Source organism: Hippoglossus stenolepis, chromosome 6 (assembly GCF_022539355.2).
Source record: "Hippoglossus stenolepis isolate QCI-W04-F060 chromosome 6, HSTE1.2, whole genome shotgun sequence".
NCBI classification, from domain to species: domain Eukaryota; kingdom Metazoa; phylum Chordata; class Actinopteri; order Pleuronectiformes; family Pleuronectidae; genus Hippoglossus; species Hippoglossus stenolepis.
The window spans coordinates 16,244,795-16,266,212 of record NC_061488.1 but is presented as its reverse complement, the minus strand read 5'-3'; the positions used below and the strand labels follow the sequence as shown (position 1 = coordinate 16,266,212).

The 21,418-nt window shown below is 41.7% G+C and overlaps 2 protein-coding genes across 6 annotated transcripts; one reads left to right on the top strand and one right to left on the bottom strand.

Annotated features, from left to right (window-relative positions):
• Nucleotides 1-508: 508 nt before the first annotated feature.
• Nucleotides 509-2,901, bottom strand: emp3b (epithelial membrane protein 3b). 2 transcript variants are annotated; one of them, XM_035158132.1, is made up of 5 exons: nucleotides 2,782-2,901; nucleotides 1,417-1,505; nucleotides 1,205-1,307; nucleotides 939-1,079; nucleotides 509-748 (listed from the first exon to the last, which is right to left on the bottom strand). In XM_035158132.1, the coding sequence occupies exons 2-5, from the start codon at nucleotides 1,492-1,494 to the stop codon at nucleotides 573-575; spliced, it is 498 nt and encodes a 165-aa protein (XP_035014023.1). In that variant the 5' UTR covers nucleotides 1,495-1,505; nucleotides 2,782-2,901; the 3' UTR covers nucleotides 509-572. The 2 variants fall into 2 exon arrangements, with proteins under 2 accessions (XP_035014023.1, XP_035014024.1); XM_035158133.2 differs by having other exon boundaries at nucleotides 1,417-1,508; nucleotides 2,782-2,893.
• Nucleotides 2,902-4,635: 1,734 nt separating this feature from the next.
• Nucleotides 4,636-21,392, top strand: ccdc30 (coiled-coil domain containing 30). Of its 4 annotated transcripts, none has more exons than XM_035158912.2 (27): nucleotides 4,636-4,718; nucleotides 5,485-5,682; nucleotides 7,300-7,482; nucleotides 7,702-7,822; nucleotides 8,056-8,246; nucleotides 8,485-8,571; nucleotides 8,753-8,830; nucleotides 9,293-9,449; nucleotides 10,701-10,816; nucleotides 10,911-11,032; nucleotides 11,141-11,333; nucleotides 11,423-11,521; nucleotides 12,102-12,230; nucleotides 12,398-12,535; nucleotides 12,821-12,999; nucleotides 14,233-14,500; nucleotides 14,764-14,886; nucleotides 15,836-16,006; nucleotides 16,240-16,449; nucleotides 16,749-16,906; nucleotides 17,010-17,175; nucleotides 17,544-17,665; nucleotides 17,838-17,979; nucleotides 18,104-18,240; nucleotides 18,510-18,627; nucleotides 19,296-19,360; nucleotides 19,547-21,392. In XM_035158912.2, exons 2-27 carry the CDS (start codon nucleotides 5,668-5,670, stop codon nucleotides 19,752-19,754), a joined length of 3,696 nt encoding a protein of 1,231 aa, XP_035014803.1. In that variant the 5' UTR covers nucleotides 4,636-4,718; nucleotides 5,485-5,667; the 3' UTR covers nucleotides 19,755-21,392. The 4 variants fall into 4 exon arrangements, with proteins under 4 accessions (XP_035014803.1, XP_047196237.1, XP_047196236.1 ...); XM_047340281.1 differs by lacking the exon at nucleotides 4,636-4,718 and adding an exon at nucleotides 4,750-4,903; XM_047340280.1 differs by lacking the exon at nucleotides 4,636-4,718 and adding an exon at nucleotides 4,911-5,072.
• Nucleotides 21,393-21,418: the final 26 nt, after the last annotated feature.

Sequence of the window (21,418 nt, the reverse complement as noted above, 5' to 3'; positions counted from 1 at the left end):
GATAAATAATAGTCATTTTATTTTACAATATTTTATTATTTTTTCATTAAAAATACATGGTTATTATTACACATCTAACTCTATATCTTTTATTTTGTATTATTAATATATTCCTGATATGAACAATTTGTTTATTTAATATCAAATGTAAAAACAAATTTAAATGTTGTGCTTAAAATATATCTATTAACAAAGAATTATTATAGGATTTTAGTTAGGAGTAGCTACTAAATACACATTTTAAAGAATTTGAAATACCTCAAGGTCTACAATACTAAATGAAAAATACATTATGTTGCTTCCTTGGTCGATATATGACAACGGTGAACAATATAAACAAATGATAAAACAGAAGGACAGCATTATTGGATTTGAATTGAGGATTTTTGTGTTAGCTTCAGAGATAGACAAATATTTCCTGGTAATCTTTCCAATATACAAGTATCTACAATCCATAAACATAATCACATAACATAGACATTTGTGAAATTGTGACAAAATTGAGAAGTCAGGTCAATACTTTATTTTTCTAATACTGCTGTTGGCATGGTTTTCTTTGTTCTTTTCTTGTATCACTCTTTCTTACGCAGGTGAATGTATATGACGCCGCTCCCCAGCAACAAAGGGATACACACCCAGGCCAGGATGAAGCAGTAGCCAAAGTGGCCAGAGGTCAGCTCTTTGGAGCTGGAGAGGATTTCCTTGTTATGTAGTGTGTAGATAAGAGCTGCAGAGAAGGCTGTCAGACCTGGGAGGAGGATGGAGAAACGTTAGCAATGTTTGCAGCCCTGCTCTTTATTCCATGTGCTTATGAATTGCTGTCATATCAATGGGAACATGTGAGCAGAACAACACAACACAGAGCGGGCATCTGCCTTTCCAAATGTTCTCATCGTGTAGACACATATCAGCAGCACATTGTTTCATTCCACCGTTACCTGCAAAGACTTGACACAGCCCGGTGAAATAGAAGAGTCCGCCCTTAGACATGGTGAAGAGCTGACCCAGGAACACCAAGAAGGAGATGGAAGAGAAGACCACTGACAGAACCATGAGGACCTGCACTGACTGGAGCCACTCTGAGAAAACATCACCATATCTTCAGAGAAAAGCCGTCATAGCTCTCAAATTTGACCTTTTCTGAGAGAACTGTTCATGTAAAGCGACGTTCATGGAGGCCTGAAATAATGAAACTGCCGTTTACCGGATTCTTTGGAGGATGCACAAAGCCAGGTTCCCGTGGAGTTGTCGAACCTACAGTTGTACCACAGATCTGAGTTCTCCAGGCCGTCCCACACCCACCAGGACTTAAACAGAGAGAGAGCAGACATGACACACACTGCTGCATATGTCCCACTTATGACATAATAATAATAATAAGTGGACAAACATCATGCCCGAAATGTGATTTATTACCTTCTCCATGGTTGCAATGAACAGCATGGCCAGGGTGATGAGATGCAGCAGGGTCACAAACATTAGCAGGTAAGCCATGTTCAAATGTGCTGCTTAAAAACAAACAAAAACAGGTTAAACATGGGTTCAGACTACATCCAGCATCCACCACTGAAATAGTGTGTGACTGGTTTTACACATTTACAACTTCCAGGGGGGGAAATAACTGTTGGGGCACTTTCCTGTTATGCCTTGAAACACTTAATGGAAAATTTGAGTCATGCTGAACAAAGTATACTCTGTGTTGCATAAGACCCCTACTTCCAAAACAGAGCGCAGCGAGTTAATTTTAAAACTTCTCTGTGACTGTGCTTGTGCGTCGCCAGCGTTAAAGCAAACCTGCAGAGAAACTGGGCGGGCCCCATCGATGCCAAAATATTTACCCTATTAAACTCCTCTGAATGGTCGTGTTTGAAGCTGTAATTCATCTTGCATTTGGATTTCATTAGTGCTGCTTCCACTTGTAAACTTACAGAGGAAATTAAAGTCTGACGGAAAAGCCTCTGATTCTCAATCTTACGCCGCACACACCCAGAAATAAGGCACAACAAACAAGTTAGTCTCCCAAAACGGAGTCATACTGTGAAAAAGAGAAGATATAGAGAGGCAAATAAATAACAGCTTGAAATAGTCCATGAAGATCTCTATCTGTAGGAGAGGTCCATTTGGGTGGGCATGTGGAGTCCCAGTCAAATTATGTCCGAGGAGTTCATCCATCACATCCAAATGAGTCAATCGTTCAGTGAAAATTATTTAAAAACAGAACTGGGTGGTTCTGAAAGAATAACTTGAGTGTAAAGAATATATCTATCAATTAAGATACACACATCACAAATATATGATAACATTGTGTTGTGTTGTTGCTCGGTTGGTAAAATAGATCTTAATCATTTCAAGATGAGTGGTAAGAAAAAACACGATGTTCTGATGGCAGGATTTTTTGCCCATTTATTTTCTAGAGGATCTTATAAGGATATGTGATCCAAGAGTCACTACCTTTGTTGATACATATACAGTTTCCTCTTGTCACTTTTTGTTTTGTTCTTGCGTCTTCTAATGTATATAGAAATATATCTTTTTATAATGAGCTCTTTTATGTTATCCAATTTGACTTTTCTCTCTTATCTTACTCATATTCCCCATATGACATTGCTCTCATTGCATTGCTGAGCTGACCTGTGCTTCTCACCCAGCACTTTTCATTGTGCTGTTGACCATGTGTTAATCTGCATAGGACAGATAAAACTTAAATGTTATCTACTCGTACCACGATTTATCAAGACTAATATAGAAATTCGATAAAAAGTCAAGGAAATGTCTACTCACCAGAGGTATTGTCTGTTCCTCTGAATCAAACCTCTTATGGGCCGTTTCACTACTCTACAACATGTGTGTCCCTCTGTGGTCCTCTCCCGTCTGGCCGTGCCACACCCCCTCTATTTTTTTTCAATCACTCCATCCAAACTTTCCAAGGAGAACGCCCATTTCCTCTGTACAGAACAGAGCTCCCTCTTAGTCCCTCAGAACAACATCACCATCCAAAAAAGACTGAAATGAGAGACCCACCCATGGGCAGCAGAGGCACGTAAAAAACCCACATGAAAAGACCTCCTCTGTAAACAGTCTGCTGGAACTGCTCTATGGTATGATGAGCACACACCAACCGTAGCTCATTACATTCATTACTCTTCTCGTGGGTAGTTATGAAAAATTATCACATAGCTGCAACATAGCTCACATTTCTACACTGGGACATGATGAGTAATCTGAGTGCACTGGTCACTATGAAAACATCTGGGTGGGACACAGCATGCAAACGTAGACTGAATTCATGTTTCATGAGTTCAGGTTTAGTGGAGGCAACAGGAAAACAACAAATTATCAAGTTTTAATACACAGATTTTACACTGGGCACTGATTTAAGAGCATATTTCAAAATATTGAGCTGCAAAGTGTATTTATTAATTTTTTTTAATCAAATTTTCTACAATATTTGTGAGTTTTGTCACATTTGCTTTTAGGTAAAAAATTGTAGAATTTAAAGATGACGTCAATGTTTAATCTAAATATTTAAGTTGAACCTAAATTTTAAATGTTGAAGCTAAACGTAATTGTTAGATCTAAATGTTAACTTTAAAACTCATTATCAAATGTTAAACCTAAATGTTAAATCTTAATCTTAATGTTAAATCTATATGGTAAATCTAATAAATGCTCTACATTCCCATCAAGGTAAAACAAACAGCAATGTACGAAATCATTCCTGTATTTGAAACCATGTATAATAACGTGCATATTGCTCCATTCATTCATATTATAGTTCATGTTATAATTTAAATATATCATTATATGAATGAGATAGAATAATGGCAACATTCTAAGATAGAAATTATCAAATAATATTTAGCTTCACAGGAGTCTTTTTTTATTTATTGCGTGCCCTCTATACGTGCACCCCACAATACAACAATTCATACAATCACTGTTCTATATCTTGAATTACAAGCTGTTTACCAAGGACAAAACCAATTCTGAGAAATGTTTATTTCCCATAAACTTTGTACAGGCCTACATAAACGGAGCTTGATAATTAACTGTAAACCTGTCAGTTACCAAAGTTTATTGGAACATATTTTTCTTGATTAAAAAAAACAGCATTTCATTGGTTGCAACTTCCAGGACCGACTGTAGGGTTGCCAGGTCTGTGTGATTAAAAAACGTCACTTTTTTAGAATATAGGACTAGATGTTTAATATCCCTTGAATGATGCGGATTTGACGCCATGGAGTCAGTTTCATGGAGGATCATAAAAGCAATTTTTCATTTAAACAAATGTTATTTATCTGAAACACATAAGGAATCATATACAGTGTAAATTCTGAGGGAAAGCCGCCGGGGATCTGGCAACCCTGAATGCGGCTGTCCCCTGTCTCGCCTCTGAATGGTATGATCCGTTGTCCCCTGTGTCTCCTCCGAATGGTATGATCCGTTGCCTAGGTAGCAGTAGAAGCCAGTTCACTCAACCACGCCTGTACTCGAGCTTTATTTTCCTCCTACCCGAGATGGGCGAAGACCCGCCTCTGCCCTGCCTCTCATTGGGCCAGGATTAGGCACGAAGTGTGGTGATTGGCTACAAGTGGAGACAATATCAGGATAAGCCAATCAGAGGCACGGTAAGGACGGCTCTTCACTCAACTCGGGTACGACTAAATTACACCTTTCCCCTGCGCTCGGCTCTTCATGGCGCTGTTGCCGTTTGAAAGGTGAGTCAAACTTTATCTGCTCAGGTCGTGTTGAGCTCCATCACCTCCAGGGAGCCAGCGGTGAGGCTGGAGTCTCCGGGCCCCACAAGGAAAACCCAGGGGCCGACCCCAGACCGAGCCGAGCGGCCACTGGAGAGAGCCATGGCTACCGTTAGCCAGCTAGCTGAGTGTGGAGTGGACCCACGGTAACTTTGCCTCGAACTTTGCTAACTAGCTCCCGCTGCGGCTCGTCCCTGTTATCGGCTCAGTTCTTCACCAGCGTGGCAACACCAAGTGGTTTAACGGGACCCTGGTTCTAAGCCACGGGCATCTGTGTGAATTATAATGAGCCTGCGTGGTCAGAAAGGAATGCGAGTAAGTGGCTGTTGTCCGACATAAAAACATTTGCTCCTCCTCGTCAGACATTTTGGGGCAGAGGGCTCAGCTTGAATTTAAAGGTCTTTGATCGTCCCACTTAAACAGAAGTAACAGTTGTCTGCAGTGTTGCTTTACTATATGCACCAGAGTCAGGAAGACGCCTGCGCAGGAGATGGAGCTGTTACTGTCCATCCTGTTAAACTCTCCATGATAACATTGCTGCAGATAGCGGGTCAGCATGAAGCTTTGCATAGCCTCAGGTGATGTGCAATGTAGCTCATCTGCTATTCTGGGTGTGTGCATTTGCTTGTGTGAAAGGAAGGAAGTTTCAGTCGAATCTCAATTCACGCGCCTGCAAGTCCTGACACGACCTGACAGCATTGTTTTAAAAGTTTGTTATGTTTTCCAGGTGAACACGTGGACGAGGGACGTTGTCATGGACGAGGTGCAACAACAACGGGAGTGATGGAGTATGAGGACGTGCTGATCATCGTTGCAAATCTGTATCGATACCATGTAGGCTGAGTTGTTTCCACCACTGAGGAAGAAGTCCATCACTCACATGCAGCTTTGATACACTTAACACAGGACCATGGATCGTGAAGAGGTGACTTTAAGCTTTAATTAATTTAAAGATAACACTGCCACTGTTAACATGCTTTGTTTTAGTTTTCAACAGCAGACATTTTTTATTTAACTTGTGCAAACTATTTCAATCTGCACAAAAAAGCGACATTATTTTGACATTGTTGTATTATTATTATTATTATTAGTGACCTCTCGTTCTCTTATTTAGTTTTTATTTTTGCTAGGGCTGGTGGGATGTGACCAAACATGATTCTCATATCAGTTGATATCAATAACTATTGCGATTTAAGATCACATTTTTATTCCTTTTACATTTAATGACTGGATTTTTGCCCCAGAGTGAAGGGTGTGGTTTTAAACTCCTCTTCCTGGGCAGAGAATGACAAACGCTTGATAAACATCAAAACATAGATCAATCCTGTGTTATACCTCCTTACTGTCCCTGCACAATGTATAAGCATTTTATTGATATAAATTGGATCTTTGTCATATAGCTATTGATTAAATTTTACTACGATAATCTTTGATCTTGTTGCCCAGTCCTAGTTTCTGCCATTTATTTGACAATGGCAAGAGCCCGGAGCAGTTTGTGTGATGTTTAAGTAAACCAGCGACAGGTGACCCGATCCTGAGCTTGAGACAATATGTGGCGTGTTGTTGGAGCTGTAATTGCTCCTGGAGTGGTCTAAATGCTCCATGGTGGGGCCGGCTCAGGTTACCAGCCCTACACAGCTACACAGCACAGTATTGAATTCAGTAACAGGTGTTTAGTGCTGTCATGCCACACTGATGCTGTGTCCGTCTCCTGTGTGTCACTCATGATAAGATCCGTTTTCTGCGAGGCTGGCAGCCTTGATGTTGAACACTTGTGTCAATGCTGTAGTTTGCAGGATAGTTTGTAAGAAACAAATGTACAAACAAATATTTTGCTTATGTTGCAGGTGTAATAGCGTGACATATTTAAACTAGAATGGCACTCTGTAGAGCGCATACCTCTGCCAAGGCCGATCGGACCCTTTTTAATTTCATTCAAGCTGCACCAAATTTCACATACTCATAAATATAACAGATTTCTTTCATCAAGATCTATGAATTATTTTCAGGGAAAACTGTGAAAATGTTGAAAAACACTTATCTCGCAATGTTACAGAAAGTGAAGGAAATCCTGGACCCACCCCTGATATGGATCTGCACCATAGTTTAAGTGGTTCTTCCCTGACCCATACCATATCCTGGAGTCATGGAAATGTATGACTTTGCTTTTGTGTAATGTTAATTACAAACAAACAAATGGAGAGGGGTGAAAACATTACCTCTGACTTGGTGGTGGGAGAAACCGGCCTCTAGAAGACTACAACACCACAGTGCATGTAAAAGATGAAGACATTTGAGACTATCAAGCCATGGAATTTTGTAAGCCTGTCGCCACGTGAAGCATGAGCTGAAGAATCACTGTGCTATAATAAGCAAAGCTTTACAGAATAACAACAAGCTGTGTGCCCAAGGCTACACATTTACAAGTTTAGTTTGTTGGTATTTATCCTTACAAGCTGCCACTTAATTCAAGAGCTCAACAGTGTACTGATCAACACGATATCAGATCCCATAACATTCAGCCCCTCCTCTGGGTCCTCAGCTGCCGACGGAGCTGGACCAGATTTCCATGCGGCTTCAGGAGGATGGCTTGCCTCCGGCAGCCAGTGCGGAGGAGCGGCAGCGTCATCTGTGGCAGCAGCTGCTCCGAGGTGAGACGAAGCTTCGGTCAGTCACACAGGAGCTGCAGACCTTACGTACCCAGCAGGCCAATGAGATGAAGGAGGTGAGACCCTTCAGTGTTTTTTAGTTCACCAACCGCTGCAAAAGTGTTACAGACCCCTTGATCTAAAATTTGTATGATTGAAGTTTCCCAACTATCCAGTTTCATTGGAATATAACTGCTATAGTTAATGACTGGGCTACATTTAAAATACTCTCATTGTTCTTTGAACTGAAGTCACAGATGACATATCTTGTGTTTTTTTCTCTTCCTGTTTGTCAGGTGGAGAGCTATGTTGCACATATTCGTGGTCTGCTGGAAGAGCGGGAGTGTCTGACTGCAGACTACGAAAGAGAAAATGAACACTTGCGACACGAGCTTCACCAGACCAGACAGCAACAAGGTGAAGTCAGTGCAGATGTAGTTGGCATTCTTTGCTTTGGGTTGTAGAGATCGCCAGAGTTTCTTAGCAGGATGTTCTTAAAACATCTAACCTAATTATTTGTATTTGCCACGAATGCTCCAGCATCTGTCATATAGAGTTTCCAGCTAATTTGTTATTGTTCTGTCCGGTCCGAAATGTTTATTCTTCCACCTGCCACACCAACAACTGACCAGTGTAAACTTTTACTTCAGAGAGTCAGGCCAAAGAGCTGGCAGAGATGCTGGCTCAGGAGGACCTAGTGGAGATAGGCTTGAGCAGCCCCAGTGAGCAGGTTGCTTACCTGCTGGTGGAGAGGGCCACGCTGCTGGAAAGGTTGGAGGCGGCTGAGAGGAGACTGGAAAGTCAGAACCTCACTGGAAACTCAACGGAGGGCCACCACCAGGTAAAGGACTGTCCTACACCAGCAGGGGACTGTTCCTCATGATATGTTATTCATGGCTGGCTATCACATATAACCACTTTGAAATATTTAAATAATTGATATAGTATGTAAAGCGGTAAAGTCAATTTCCACCATCACTGTCTTCAATCTTAGAATATTTTCATACTTCATGGTGAACTATCTGAGGCAAATCCTGAGGCCTCATAAACATGGTAAAGTGAGTCTCTGTTTTTTCTAGGGACAGCAACATATTCACCACATGATGGGCGACGAGCTACGGCAGCGGAGGGAGAATATACAGAAGAGCCTAGATAACATGACAAAGGTGAGTTGACTCTCACTGTGCCCTGGCTACAAGTCTCTATAACTCCTCAAAATTCTCAGTTTGATTTAAGTTTTGTGAAGAAAAAAACAACTACTAAGTTTTTTCCAGTTAAAGTATGAGGATATTTTGGTAGTTATTTACTGTCTGTTGTGATTCTACCCACACTGGTCTTTCCTCTTAGCAGTGCCCATCCCAGAGTCCGTGGAAGAAGCTGTTTGGGCTGCGTAGGTCTGGTCAGAGCAAGCACAATATTACCCCTGTAGGTCTCCACCTCCCAGCGTATACTAACTCAGTAACTAACACCAGTGTTGTGATCAAACGAGGGCATCACTGGCTTGTCTACAACTGGTTTTACTTTTTTGAAATTCCACACTGAAAAAGGTGCCTTGAAAGCTGCACTGCCACCATGATGCAGACAACCTCGCTTGTCTCTGTAACGTGCCTGCCAATACAATTTTCTAACAACAGATGAGTGTTCAAAAATGGTGTACAGGCAGAACAGTACTTGCATGTCGCATGTGTACTTTTTGTCCCACTGCTTGGATGAGACTGTCCACTCACTGCCCCTCGCTCCTTTCCAGGCCTGCGGCGGTGATGAATCTCCACCTCAAAATGCATGTCTCTCACAACAGCATGGGCCCCCTTGTTTTTTGCTCCCAGTATTCTTTCCCGCTGTACTCCTCCCACTACACACCACCCCTAACTGATTCTCAAACATCAGGCCCACAGCGAGGAGATTTCCCAGGAGAGGAATGAGCGCCAGCGGCTGGAGCGGGACCTGGAGGAGGCGTCCAGGAGGCTGGCGATGGCTCATCAAGATATCCGTCGACTCACCAATGAGCTGGATGTCGCCAAAAACAACAGCCTAGACTCAAATGGTATGTTACAGACTTAACGATATCTATCCATGAAAGAATCATGAGCAGACTTTAAACTTTGTGTTGATGTTTCTTAAGACTGAATACACTTACAGTTAACAATTATGTCTACACATTATTGCTATGTTAGTGGTTATAAGAAACACACATGATGGCACGGAGTTACTATGAATGTCACAGTACATGTGCAGCCCCAGTGTATTCATGTTTTTGCCTCCAACCTTTTAAAATGTTTTGATTTCCACATACTGTTGTAAGACTACAGATTTACACTAATAATTATTTTTCAAATCAGTGTATGTTTGTGGAATTGGGGTATTAATGTAGCCAACTGCAGGAAATAATTCAGAGCACAGGAGAAGTAAAGTTTTAAAAGACACTGATTACTAGACAGCATATTTTCTGCTTCATAGAGTTTAAGATTTGCTTATAATCTCAGGGTCTGGGCTTCAGGGAATGGTCCAAGAAGTAGAAAACCTGAGGAGGGAAGTGGACAAACTGAAACACTGTGGTGAGACAGACGTGGGTGTGACGTAAATTACTGCAAAAGACACCACCTGAGTAGGAACTTGATTTTCTTTCACATGTATCTCACCATTGGCAATTCTATTATTCTTCTTCTTCAAAAATATTTCCCCTGTCTCCCGTTCTGGTAATGTTTTGTCTGAATCTTAGGCCCCATTCAGATCTGCTACATGTGTTCATACCCATTTGAAAGAAGTATCACTCATAATGTCGTGTTGATATTGTGGTCAGGGCAACAAGCAAATAAGAGACGCAAATAAACGCATTTATGGTCACACAACAAAATGATTCTGGTCACATTCATCCGTTCAGACTTGTACTTGCCGCTGTCTACTTCTGAACGGATCACTCAGGACAAATGTTAATACCAGGTCTGAACGAGGTCTTTGTCGTTTTGAAGAGGCTCCTTCAAATATTAACATAAAAGTCATAACAGACACAACAATGTCACATAACCAGACAGATGTAAGACTCATCCTATCAGTAAATTGAAATGCATCATGGGGTTTTGCTGTTATGACTAAACTTTCAATCTCCTGCTTTTTATCTCATCCAACGTTCTTGACAAATTGACCACTTGCCTTTAACAACCTCTGTGTTCTAAAGGTGTTTGAGGTTTAAAAAGGCAAAACAAGAAAAACAAAAATACATTTTTATGTTTAAAAGTTACACACTTACATTTATATTTTATATCTATAAATATATGTTTTTTTGTTCTCTCCATAGATTTGATGAAGCTGCAGCAAGCGAAAGAGCAATACGACAGACTAGATACTGAGAACAGAGCTCTGAGGGAGAGAGTGCGCACCAAAGAATCCGAGAAGAAAAATCTCCTGGGACAGGTTAATATTAACTGAATTTATTTACCATAGTAAAAAATTAAAAAAACACAGTTGTTTCACTGGCTTGGTTTTGATTGTTGTTGTGTTTGTTCAGTTGACAATAAATGACGCAGACCAAGAATTTGTAGCTGAGGAGGATCGAAAGAGCGTCAGCATCGAACCACAAAACAATCTGTCGGCCTCATCAGCTCAGGAAAAGGATCTCATTCACAAACGGTTCATATATTAAATCCTCAACTACTTCAAAATATTTGAAATTAGGTTCTCAACCCGAGTAATCCCACCAGCTAATTTCTGACTTGTATCATCACCATTTGCCGTTAGGTGTCATGAGGCGATGGAAGATGGACTCGTGCAGGTCAGAGAGCTGCAGCGGCAACTCCAGAGGCTACGCAAGCAACAGGAAGAGCTGGAGGAGAGGAACGAGGAGCTGGAGGCCCTGCTGGGGGAGGCCCAGAATGCCAGCAAGGAGGAGAGTCGTCGCCATGAGGGGGAACTGGAGGGGCTGCACAGGAGGGTAATGAGCAACACTAAATTCTTGCTTAATTTCTCAATGTAACAAAAGATTTCCCTCTAATTGAGAAATAATCTGAACTGGTCGTACAGATCAGAAGCCTGGAGGCAGAGTTGAAGAAGCAAGACGCCCATGAAAAACTGATGAGGAACGGAGAAGAGGTCAAAACCACTGAGTCCTACCTACAGCTGGTAAGATCTGTAATGTTTCCTTTGAGATTATGTCACAGTAATGTGTCCAGAAAGAACAAGAAGAACTCAACTCCCTCTGAAGTCTGAATGCTTTTAATGCCAATAGTTAAAATCTAGAATGAAGTGGGTTTTAAAAGAATTCCATGAAAATCAGCAAAATTAAAATAAATGTGATTGAGACAGGGAATAGCTATCTACACATAAATGAATCGGGTTATTTATTTGTAGTTTTATTCGTGATTAGTGTTGGTAGTATGCTAACTTTTAGTCTATTTTTCATTTATTTTCTATAACTGTTTTATTTGTATTTCTTTATCTTTTATGTAAAATCATTATAAAGCACTTTGAGCTGCATTTCTTACTGAATAAAAGACACAAATAAAATGTATTATTTTAATTAATTTTAATATGACTAATACTCTTCAATTTAAATCTTACTATATAGCTCTATCTCCGTTTCTGCCATACAAAGAAAATTTTATGTAAAAATTAAAAACATTAGAAGAGTTAATATACTTCAACTTCCATGGCTCAATGCAACCTGTAAACACTGCACTCTCCTTTCATGCCGTGTGTGAAGCACTTAAGGGACAGTAGCCAGGAGAGATTGGCTCTGCTTGAGGCACGGCTGACCGAGGAGAAGGACTGGAGGAAACAGTTGGAGGTGGACCTCAGTGCTGCTCAGGCTGCCCTCAAGAAAGACAAAGGGGTAAAAAACGTAAACGCATATCTGCTGCATCACTTGACAGAAAAAGAAACAACACAACACCAACACAAGTATGAGAAATACAGTCTGGAAAGTCTAGACCTGATGCACAGTTGTTATTATAAACCACACAGTAACTGTATGGGATTCCTTCATTCTCTACGCCAAAGGCTTTGCAGATAGGTGAGCGAGAGCTGAAGAAGCTGAGGCTGGAGGTCAACAGCCTTCAGACGGAATGTCAACAAGGGAAAACGCTCATCAAGAGCCTCACACAGGTCAAAGGGGAAAAAGCTGTTCTGGAAGAAAAGGTTTGTTCAATTCACATCACAGGACATATTTAAGTTGAAGTAAAAATGAAAAAGTATAAAGAATTGAAAATGCACCACTTGGCTGTCTATTTTGCAAAATAGACAGTTTAAATATAATGTTAGTAAGCAACAATATGTGCATTGCATTTGCTGATAAAGAAATGACCAGTAAAGCCAATAAGCATAAAGGGACAAGTCTCAGAAATACTACTGCATCATTTTGACATGTACTCTACTAAAATAAGTTTCTCTCCATTTTTCCGGCTTGGACTCTGTTCCTGTCAGTTGGCCCAGATGGAGCGCGCCCACAGTCGACTCCAGAGCGAGCTGGAGCTCCGTAAGGACAATAACAGGAACCAGGACGACCTGAAGGAAAACAGGCTTCAGGTGGAGCAGCTGCAGGAGCAGGCTGACCGACTGACTGCTGAACTCACCAGCCTCCAGACGGCACACAACACCCTGAGGTCTGTGTCAGTCCAGAGTTCATCCGCAGTACACAAAAACTGCTTAGGCAGTAGTATTTCTGAGACCTGTCCCTTTATGTGACTCACAAAAATAAAAGTTCAATAAAAGAATTAATAAATAAACAGTCAAGGCATAAAAATAAAACTATTTAGATTTTTCCGATTAATTCCTTTGTCAGGGATGGGTATTGTCGTTTAGTATTCTCTGGGTTCTGTGCACGCTCACCTCACTTTTTATGCCTCAGCGCCGGCGACAGCTAGTGGCCAGAGGCATCATGTTGTCAGGTTGTCTGCCCGTCTTTCTGTCTGTCCCATTCTTGTGAACATGACAACTTAGGAACGCCTTGAGGGGTTCTCTTCAAAATTGGTACAAGCATTCACTTGGAGTCAGAGATGATCTGATTAGAATTTGGTAATTAACGCGCAAGGTCACTGTGACCGTAAAAAGCCCATTTTTGGTCTTGCGAATGTAACATCTCAGGAACATCTTGAGGAAATATAACAAATATTCATTTGACTCACTGATGAACTGATCAAGGAGGTCAAGATCAATGTCACCCTTTTTCCCATGTGAAAACTATCTTAAGAACACCTCGAGATAATCCTTTCAAATGTGGCACAAATGTTCACATAGACTCATGGGTTGAGTAATAAGCAAGTGATTAATTAATTAAGTGGTCAGAGGTCAAGGTCTTAGTGGATCACAAAATTTGTTTTTGCCTCTTGAACATCATATCTCAAGTTTGCCTTTAAGGAATTTCTCAAAATCTTTGACCAGTTGTCACTTCGATTCAAAGATTAACTGATTCGATTTTAGTGGTCAAAGGTCTCAGTGACCTCAAATAAGTTTGGACAAATGGATGTAGAATGAGACTGTACTGGTTGGCAAAGGCACACAACTGCAGGTTTGTAATTTTAATTTTCTATGGGGGAAGTGATTTGAGAACTGTAGAGCTGCTCTAGCTTTATCTTTCTACAGTTTTTTATAAATGAAAATGGAAGGTTGGAGAAGCAGGGAAATAGGACCCAGGTTTAGTCATGTGACTGCTGATGACCCCATTAATGTCTCGGGCATTTTCTGAATCTTCATCTGGAGGAATGTAAACAGCAGCAACAAACCCACTGCTGATTTCATGTGCGTTTTAAATAGATTGAGATTAAGTTGGGTTAGTCATAAAGTAGGACTGGAACACCGGCTTGTACTTGTGTTGAATGTGTTTGCATATTTTCCAGGGATGAAATGGTTTCTGAGCGGCGGCAGAGTGCAGAGCTCCAGGCTAAGCTGAGCTCCAGTGTCCAGGAGAAGCTGGCAGCTGTGGGGGAGAGAGAGAGACTGGAGCTCAAGACCGAGCGACTCAATGAGCAGCTCAAGTGGTATCAAGAGCAGCTCGCCTCCACAAAGGAAGCACTTAGTAGCAGCCAGAAGCTGGAACTGCACACGGCTCATACTGAATCTAGACTAAGTCCAGTGCAGAGGACCAAGGATGAAAGCTTGGATCAGGTATCTGACATTTTTGCTGGGGTGTGTGTGAATCTTGTCTGACTGTTTAGTTAGATAGATGTTCACCAATTGAAACAACAGGGCTGAGTAGAGGGGATGTTCTTCAGCATTGCTGCTCAGTTTCAAAGTGGTGCTGTCTGGTATTGATGTGTTTGAGTGAGGCACCAGATCCTCAGTGAAAAAGTCATGTTTCTGTAGCAGATCAGTGTCGACCTGCTAGTAACGATCCTATAGAATTCATTTATGTGTTGTGGTGTTTGTAGCTTTCATGTCTGAAACAGGAGCTGAATCATACGCAGGACAAGCTGGGAGAGGAGCGGCAGCTGGCCCTGCAGCACCAACTGGCCCTGCAGGCTCAGGTCAAAGAAGCCCAGGCACATATCAAAGTACGTATGACACGTACATAACTATGTTATTTTTTTTCCCCTCTGTCTTTGTTCAAGAGCAACCTTCAGTTTTAGAGGAGGACTTATTGATTCCATGCTCAGAATATGTAATGCTCTCACTCAAAACCCTGCACTCCTACTCAATAGCCTCTGCTTGTGTTTACATTTGCTCTGCTGGTGCACTCAGATATTTCTTAGCTTGGACAGATTTCCTGTGCCTCAGCTCTTTTTCGTACAGGACTCTCAAAGAAGCAAAGCTAAGGCACCCACAGGAGGGCGGGGCAATTTAATTTGTTTTCCAATTTCAAGAGCAGAGGAGAATTCGTGGAGCAGACGTTTCACACGTGCACAGAAGCAGCGTGAGTGTGAGGAGAAGAGCTGAAGCTGGAGCGCAGGAAATCTGTCCAAGTACTGTTAGTAATTACATGCAAATGTAGGGTTTTTAGTAAAAGTATTACAAAATCTGAACGTGAAGTCAATCAGTCCTGCTCTTAAGTTGAAAGACCACACTCTTGAATCAAGAGAGATACACATTCTTATCAAACCCAACAGTCTACAACAGTCAATCTAAAAATCCAATTAAAGCAAGGCCTGTTCAGTATTTTGATTTTCAGTTGTCTTTTGGTTGCCTTAGTTTTAAAATCACTACAGCAACATTATGCATCAATACTTAAGGGAGTATACAACTGACAATTGGTGATTGGATATAATGCAAATAAATGTTTAAAACATTTCTAGCTTAGCTTGTAATATTTTCTCTATTTTCTGTTCATAATAAATTCTGATGGTTATCAGAAAAGTTTAAGGCCTCCCAACTGTAGTGATTTGTCAGGATTTAAAATAAAACAAATCTTTTCTGAAGCTGAAGACACTTCAGGCTACGTGTACGGATCTGAACTCCCCCGCGGCATGAACCTGTCTGAACCTTGTCTCTTATTTTCTTCTTCAGTCCCAGGACTCGGTGCTGAACCAGAAGACAGAGGAGGCCAAACAGATGAAGCAGGACCTGCAGAGGGCCCAGAGCCTGTTCACCTCAGCAGAGAGAGAGCTGCGCTATGAGAAAGAGAGGAACATGGACCTGAAGAGACACAACACCCTGCTGGACCAGGAAAAACTCAAGGTTGGTGTTTGATTACCAAACACTCGGAATTGACCTCTTAATCACTCTTAGTTTCTCTGTCACCTCATGATGAAGGTAAATTACCATGAGCAAACATGAAACTATAACACCAGCCTTAACAGTGAAGGAAGGTGTTGTCACAGCTGTTAGAACAGCTGTGACAACAGCTGTGACAGTGGTGTTAGACATCTATTTTTGTTTTCATACTCTTGTGCCACATGTGTTTCCTTTAGCTTTGTGCAGAGCTGAAGCAGGTGCAGACCAAGCTGGTGCAGGTGGAGCAGACTCTCCACGCTCAGTCGGCTCAGAGTGAACGTCAGCAGCAGAAAATCAGGGAGCTTGAGCTGGAGCTGGCACGCAACTCCACGAATCGCAGCGCCACCACCAGTCTGCAGGAGGATCTGCAGGCTGAGAGAGCTCAGCTCATTTCTGCTGACAAGAAGGTCAGTGCTGGAGTGAGTAATCAGTGCCCTGTGGTCCCAGGGTTACTGTATCGAGGATATTTTATCATCCAATAGATACAACTTTACCCTCCATCAACCTTAATTTATCCATGGGGATCAACTCTTCAATCATTGTCAGAGAAACCTACATTTTGAGCTCTTAATAGATGTGGTTTCCAGTCTCTTGGGAGCAAAAGTTGTGATATTGTAAATGTCTCCACTCATATTATTCCCTTCTTTGGCCTGCATATTTCATGTCATTTCACTGAGTCAATCATGAGACTTTGTTGTGACGGCAGGTGTTGGAGCTGCAGCAGCAGCTTAAAAGTGCCCAGCACCAGCTGCGTGTGGAGGAAGCTCGGGCCGGCGAGAGCAGCCGCCTGGAGCGGGACAGCAGGGACCTGTCTGACACCCTGTCAGCCCTGAGAGCCAAGCAGCATGAGGAGCACATCACCAGGTCACACACACGCTGGTGCTGCTGACACTGCCCACTTTCACTTGGTCCCAGTTGTGGCAATTGTGCCATAATCAACATTGCGACTCTTTCTGTTGACCCTCAGGAAGCTGTTGGAGCAGCGTGAGGAGGAGCTGCAGCAGCAGGTTCGCTCCCTCAGGCTGAAGGAGGCCTCTCTGACCAGGACCAACACGGAGCTCAGCCACCGTGCCCAGCAGCTGGACACCCGTCTGGCCATCCTGGAGGCTGAGCTCAGCAAGGCCAGGGAGGAGGTAAAGAACAGTGTACAGCACTTTTGGCAGGTTCTTAGCTTGTACTTAGCTTTGAGTGTCATTTCAAGTACTTAAGGTTCAACTTTGCATTCCTCATCTCACAGGTAAAGTAAAGACAAACATTTCCTTGCTTAGCCTTTTTATCCACCCCCGCACAAACTTTCATGGAAATGGTTTTGGTAGTTTTTGAGTAGTCCTGCTGAGAGACAGACAAAAAAAGACCATGAAAACAACCTCCTTTAACTTGATTTTTAATTGTGGTCAGTTTAAAGTTCCCACAAATAATGTTGCTTTACCTTTGCCCCAAACTTGACTTATTCCAGTTAGAATTGTAAATCAACATGTGTGTGTTTATATGTGTCTTTCAGGCCAGAGACAGCCAGACGTCCAGGCACAGACTGCAGGAGGAGCTGGCGGCCAATCAGCAGGAGTGTGACAGGCTGCAGGGGGAGCTGCAGCAGGTTCTCCTCCAATTTGACATGCACGTCAGGTGAGACACATAAAACACCAGTGTTTTCATTGAATGAAATATTATTAACTTAAATCTTGTACTTACTATATACTTTTTGATCAGCTCAGTGCAGTCATAGCATAATTAATAATTAGGACATGAGATGTTAGTGCCTTTCCTGTGATTAAGTTCCTTTGCTCCCTCAACTCAGGAAGTACGACGAAAAGCAGAGTCATCACAAGACCAAGCTGCGTCAGGCCAAACTGATCTTTCTCAAGGCGACTGCACAGAGGGACTGCACCATCCAGAGACTGGAGAACGACCTGGTGTTGGCCTCCAGCCTCTCGCACAAGGTCACACGCATCTTACAGGATGACGTTTGAATCCCACACGATGATATTTGAGCTTGAAAAATTTTTTCTAACGTCTCTCTGTTATTATATTTCCTCCTCTGGTCTCCTTGGTGGTGTCTCACAGGAGAAGGAAAGGATCCACACAGTGATGGAGGAAAATGAGAAAATTTTAGAGGAGAAGAGGGAACTGCTGAGGAAGATAAGTGAGGCAGAAGAAATGGGGAGCAAAGGCATGAGGACCGCTTCGACCATCCAACACAGGTACAGCATGTTCACACTTTGAACACATGACCTGCTGGACCAGCAAGGTGAAATTGAGCAGCATATGTCATATTGCTGTTGATGTTTATCAAAATTAGTAATCATGAGCTAAAATAATATATGAAGCCAAAATGACAAATACAAATGTTGTTTTATGTAATGACTGTTTTCTATCAAAAGCAAAAATCAGGAATTCATGGGGTTTCAGTGAGGACATTAAGGACACACTAGTTCAATAATTTTCATGAATGAGTATTGATCTTTTCAAGGGTCAACGTCTTAGAAGTGGAAAACAGACAGCTACAGGATCGGACCCTGAAGCTCTCCAATCAAGTTAGTTCCCTAGAGCGTGCCCTGAGGAATTCCCAGTCATTCTACAGCCTGGAGGTAAGACTACACAGCAGTTTATGAGATAATGGGACATGCCACTTCACAGGTATTTTTTTTTTTTACAATTATAAAACTGCTCATACAGCAAGTTTAAAGGAGATATTTAGCTTTTTCAGTTTTAACCTTTCCTCTAGTGTGTTATAAAGTTTTTTTTGTGTGTGTAAAAGGTCTTCAAAAAAACCCACAGTCTGCAGTAAAGGGAGCTGCCCCCCCCAACGAAAAACTGCTTCGTCAGTAGTCTGACCAATACCGATACACACCTAGCGTCTAGTCTGGTACGGCCCCTAACAAAGCCCGGGAAAGCCAGAGCGGAGGGCAACATTTTCTGTGTGTGCGAGAAGCGGTGGACCAATTACAACAGAGTGGACCAACTAGCCAATCAGAGCTAAAACCAAGCGTTTCAGACAGAGGCTGAAAAGAGGAACTGCAGCAATGGACATTAAGGGGAAAGTGATGCGTTTTCTGAACATCAGAGCATGTAAACCTTTTCCTGTAATAACCCAAATTTAAATCATCAACCCGAATATGAGCATAATATGTCTCTTTGAGGTGAAAATGGTTGTGGCAGATCAGCTACAGCTCTTTTTGTGGCTTAGTGGCTTAGTATAAAATGGGTGACGTGTCTTTTGTTTGTGTGTTTTGATAATGGTGAAAATGCTCAACAGAATGCCAAGAAAGTGCACCCCTCTGAAAGTCTCTGTGACAGCATCCTACATGCATCTACGCTAAGGTAAAGCAGTTTATCGTTTTTGGTTTAGCTTCATATCGGACTATACTGTATTAAGCCATTTGTAAAGATTTTGAAGGAATTCCCAACTTAAATACACTTGTCATATCACACACTGGTTGCATTCACATAGACGTTTATGCTTGTTTGTGGCTTTTCTTCCTTAATTTCTCATATTCGTGTCACCAGTCTGATGTCAGGTTCTTGTGACCCACTGGACATCCTGGACAAAATCTGCCGTGTGAAGGTGGGCGACCGCGCGGTGATGGACAGCACTCGAGCTTCTGTCTCCTCGAACCAGCTGTCGGAGCAGGGCTACCTGAATCTCACCTCCCCTCTGGTTTCTCCGGAGGCCAAGGGCTCCGAGGAGAGCTCTAATAATGGTGACAAGGTATGAAAGCGTTCTGACTGCGGCTGTGTTTGCAACGGCAATCCACCAGCAGGAACGTGTGCTGTAGTTCAACGTGTTTTAAAGCACTTCGTATTCGCCACCTCCGCTCGAATTTAAAAATCTGATTTTAAAAGAGTGAAAAAATATGTTGAATGGATTATAATAATCAATAATTTTTAAATAGAGTAATAAAGAGTTCTGCTCAGGGTGATATCACTTTTGTATTGCAAAGAAGATTCTTGTTTGACTTGCAAGTGCTGCATTTTGATCCAGGTACGAAAAATGTATTGTATCGAAAAAAGATAAGCCAGTGTAAGTGTCAATCAAATGTTGGGTGACATTATGTTAAAAGGGAACAAGATGTAATTTGGAGGCTGACACAATATTGTTTGTGAGCTGAGGCCTGTAGTCCGAAGCGAGTTCAACATACACCGGATATGTTTGTGTTATCCAGCTTCTCTTAACCTGACATCAGACTGGATAACCTGTACTATGAGGCTGGTTATCAACTGTCTCATTTAACTCTGGGTTTTCTTATCCAGCTATGAGCTTGTTCATGTGGAAGAGGTGCAGTCGTTACTTACAGTATAGGCCACATAGTCAGAACCATAAAGAAAGTTGAGTTTTTGATGCATTTTCTTGAACTTGGGGGATTATTTACTGAAAACTCAGATTTAAACCTGACGTTAGCTCGATAACCATAGATCTTGCTGCTTTGTAGTACAGGCCCCAGGTCAGTTGTTTGCAGCAGTAAATCATGGCAAATCTGGATTCTTGAAAGCCTTGTGTTTTGTTTCATGGGAAGGATATTGCTTTTTTTTTTTTTTACGTAAATATACAGGGTAAAACACTGTACTCCACACTAGTGCAGTAAATGTCAAACACACTTTTCACCTGTGGATTTGAATGAGTTTAAACTGAGCACTTTATAAGATGTTTGACTTGTGTTTTACATTTGAGAAAATGTAGCAGTGCGATTTCAGCGGTACGTATATTTCCCCCAGTTAAGTTTAATCTGGGCAGTGTTTTCTATGAAAAAAGGCCTGTGGTGTTGTATGTTTATGGTTTTACTGTGTCAAAAAAACCTTTAAACATTGATAATGTTGTGGACCCACTTTGTCTCACATGACACTGTGTGGTAAACAGTCCTCCTCCTTTCTGAGGAGCGTGTCAGCTGCATCCACTCCAGTATTGACATCGTGCAGCTTGGTTTGTGGTTTTAAAAAAAAAAAAAAAAAAAGTGGGAAAAGCCACAGAAATCCAGAAGTTAGTTTGGTCTATTTTGAGCCTTCAGAGCTGTTTGTTTCTTCCAGGGGGCGCTCAATCAGACAGTACTTGTACTTTAGCCACAAAGCAGAGGGGTGAGTTTTATACATGGCATTAATTAAATTTCCTTAATTACCACTTTTAATATGCTGTGTGTCAGTAATGGTTTTATACAGTGGACGCTTTGTAGTCTATTTTGTTTTCAATGTGCCTGAAATGATGAAGTGTCCAACTTTATCTTGCTGCTGCCTGCGTGAACACATGTAATAACAAAAGCCTATTACGCGACAGACATGTAAGCTGTGATGTAGCTGTGTAAATACGTTTTTTTTTTTTTCATCAAAATTATTTTCATAAATAAAAGCAAATAAATAAACAGAGTACTTGGTTTTATTTTTCCTTCA

Bases quoted from the DNA above. Each gene is read 5' to 3' on its own strand.
- emp3b (XM_035158132.1), bottom strand. From the start codon at position 1,494: ATGGCTTACCTGCTAATGTTTGTGACCCTGCTGCATCTCATCACCCTG. The intron at 1,308-1,416 runs GTAATAAATCAC...TCTCTGTTTAAG, and splicing joins TCATTGCAACCATGGAGAAG to TCCTGGTGGGTGTGGGACGG. The intron at 1,080-1,204 runs GTAAACGGCAGT...ATGTTTTCTCAG, and splicing joins TGCATCCTCCAAAGAATCCG to AGTGGCTCCAGTCAGTGCAG.
- ccdc30 (XM_035158912.2), top strand. The intron at 7,823-8,055 runs GTGAAGTCAGTG...CTTTTACTTCAG, and splicing joins CCAGACCAGACAGCAACAAG to AGAGTCAGGCCAAAGAGCTG. The intron at 14,887-15,835 runs GTACGTATGACA...TTTCTTCTTCAG, and splicing joins AAGCCCAGGCACATATCAAA to TCCCAGGACTCGGTGCTGAA.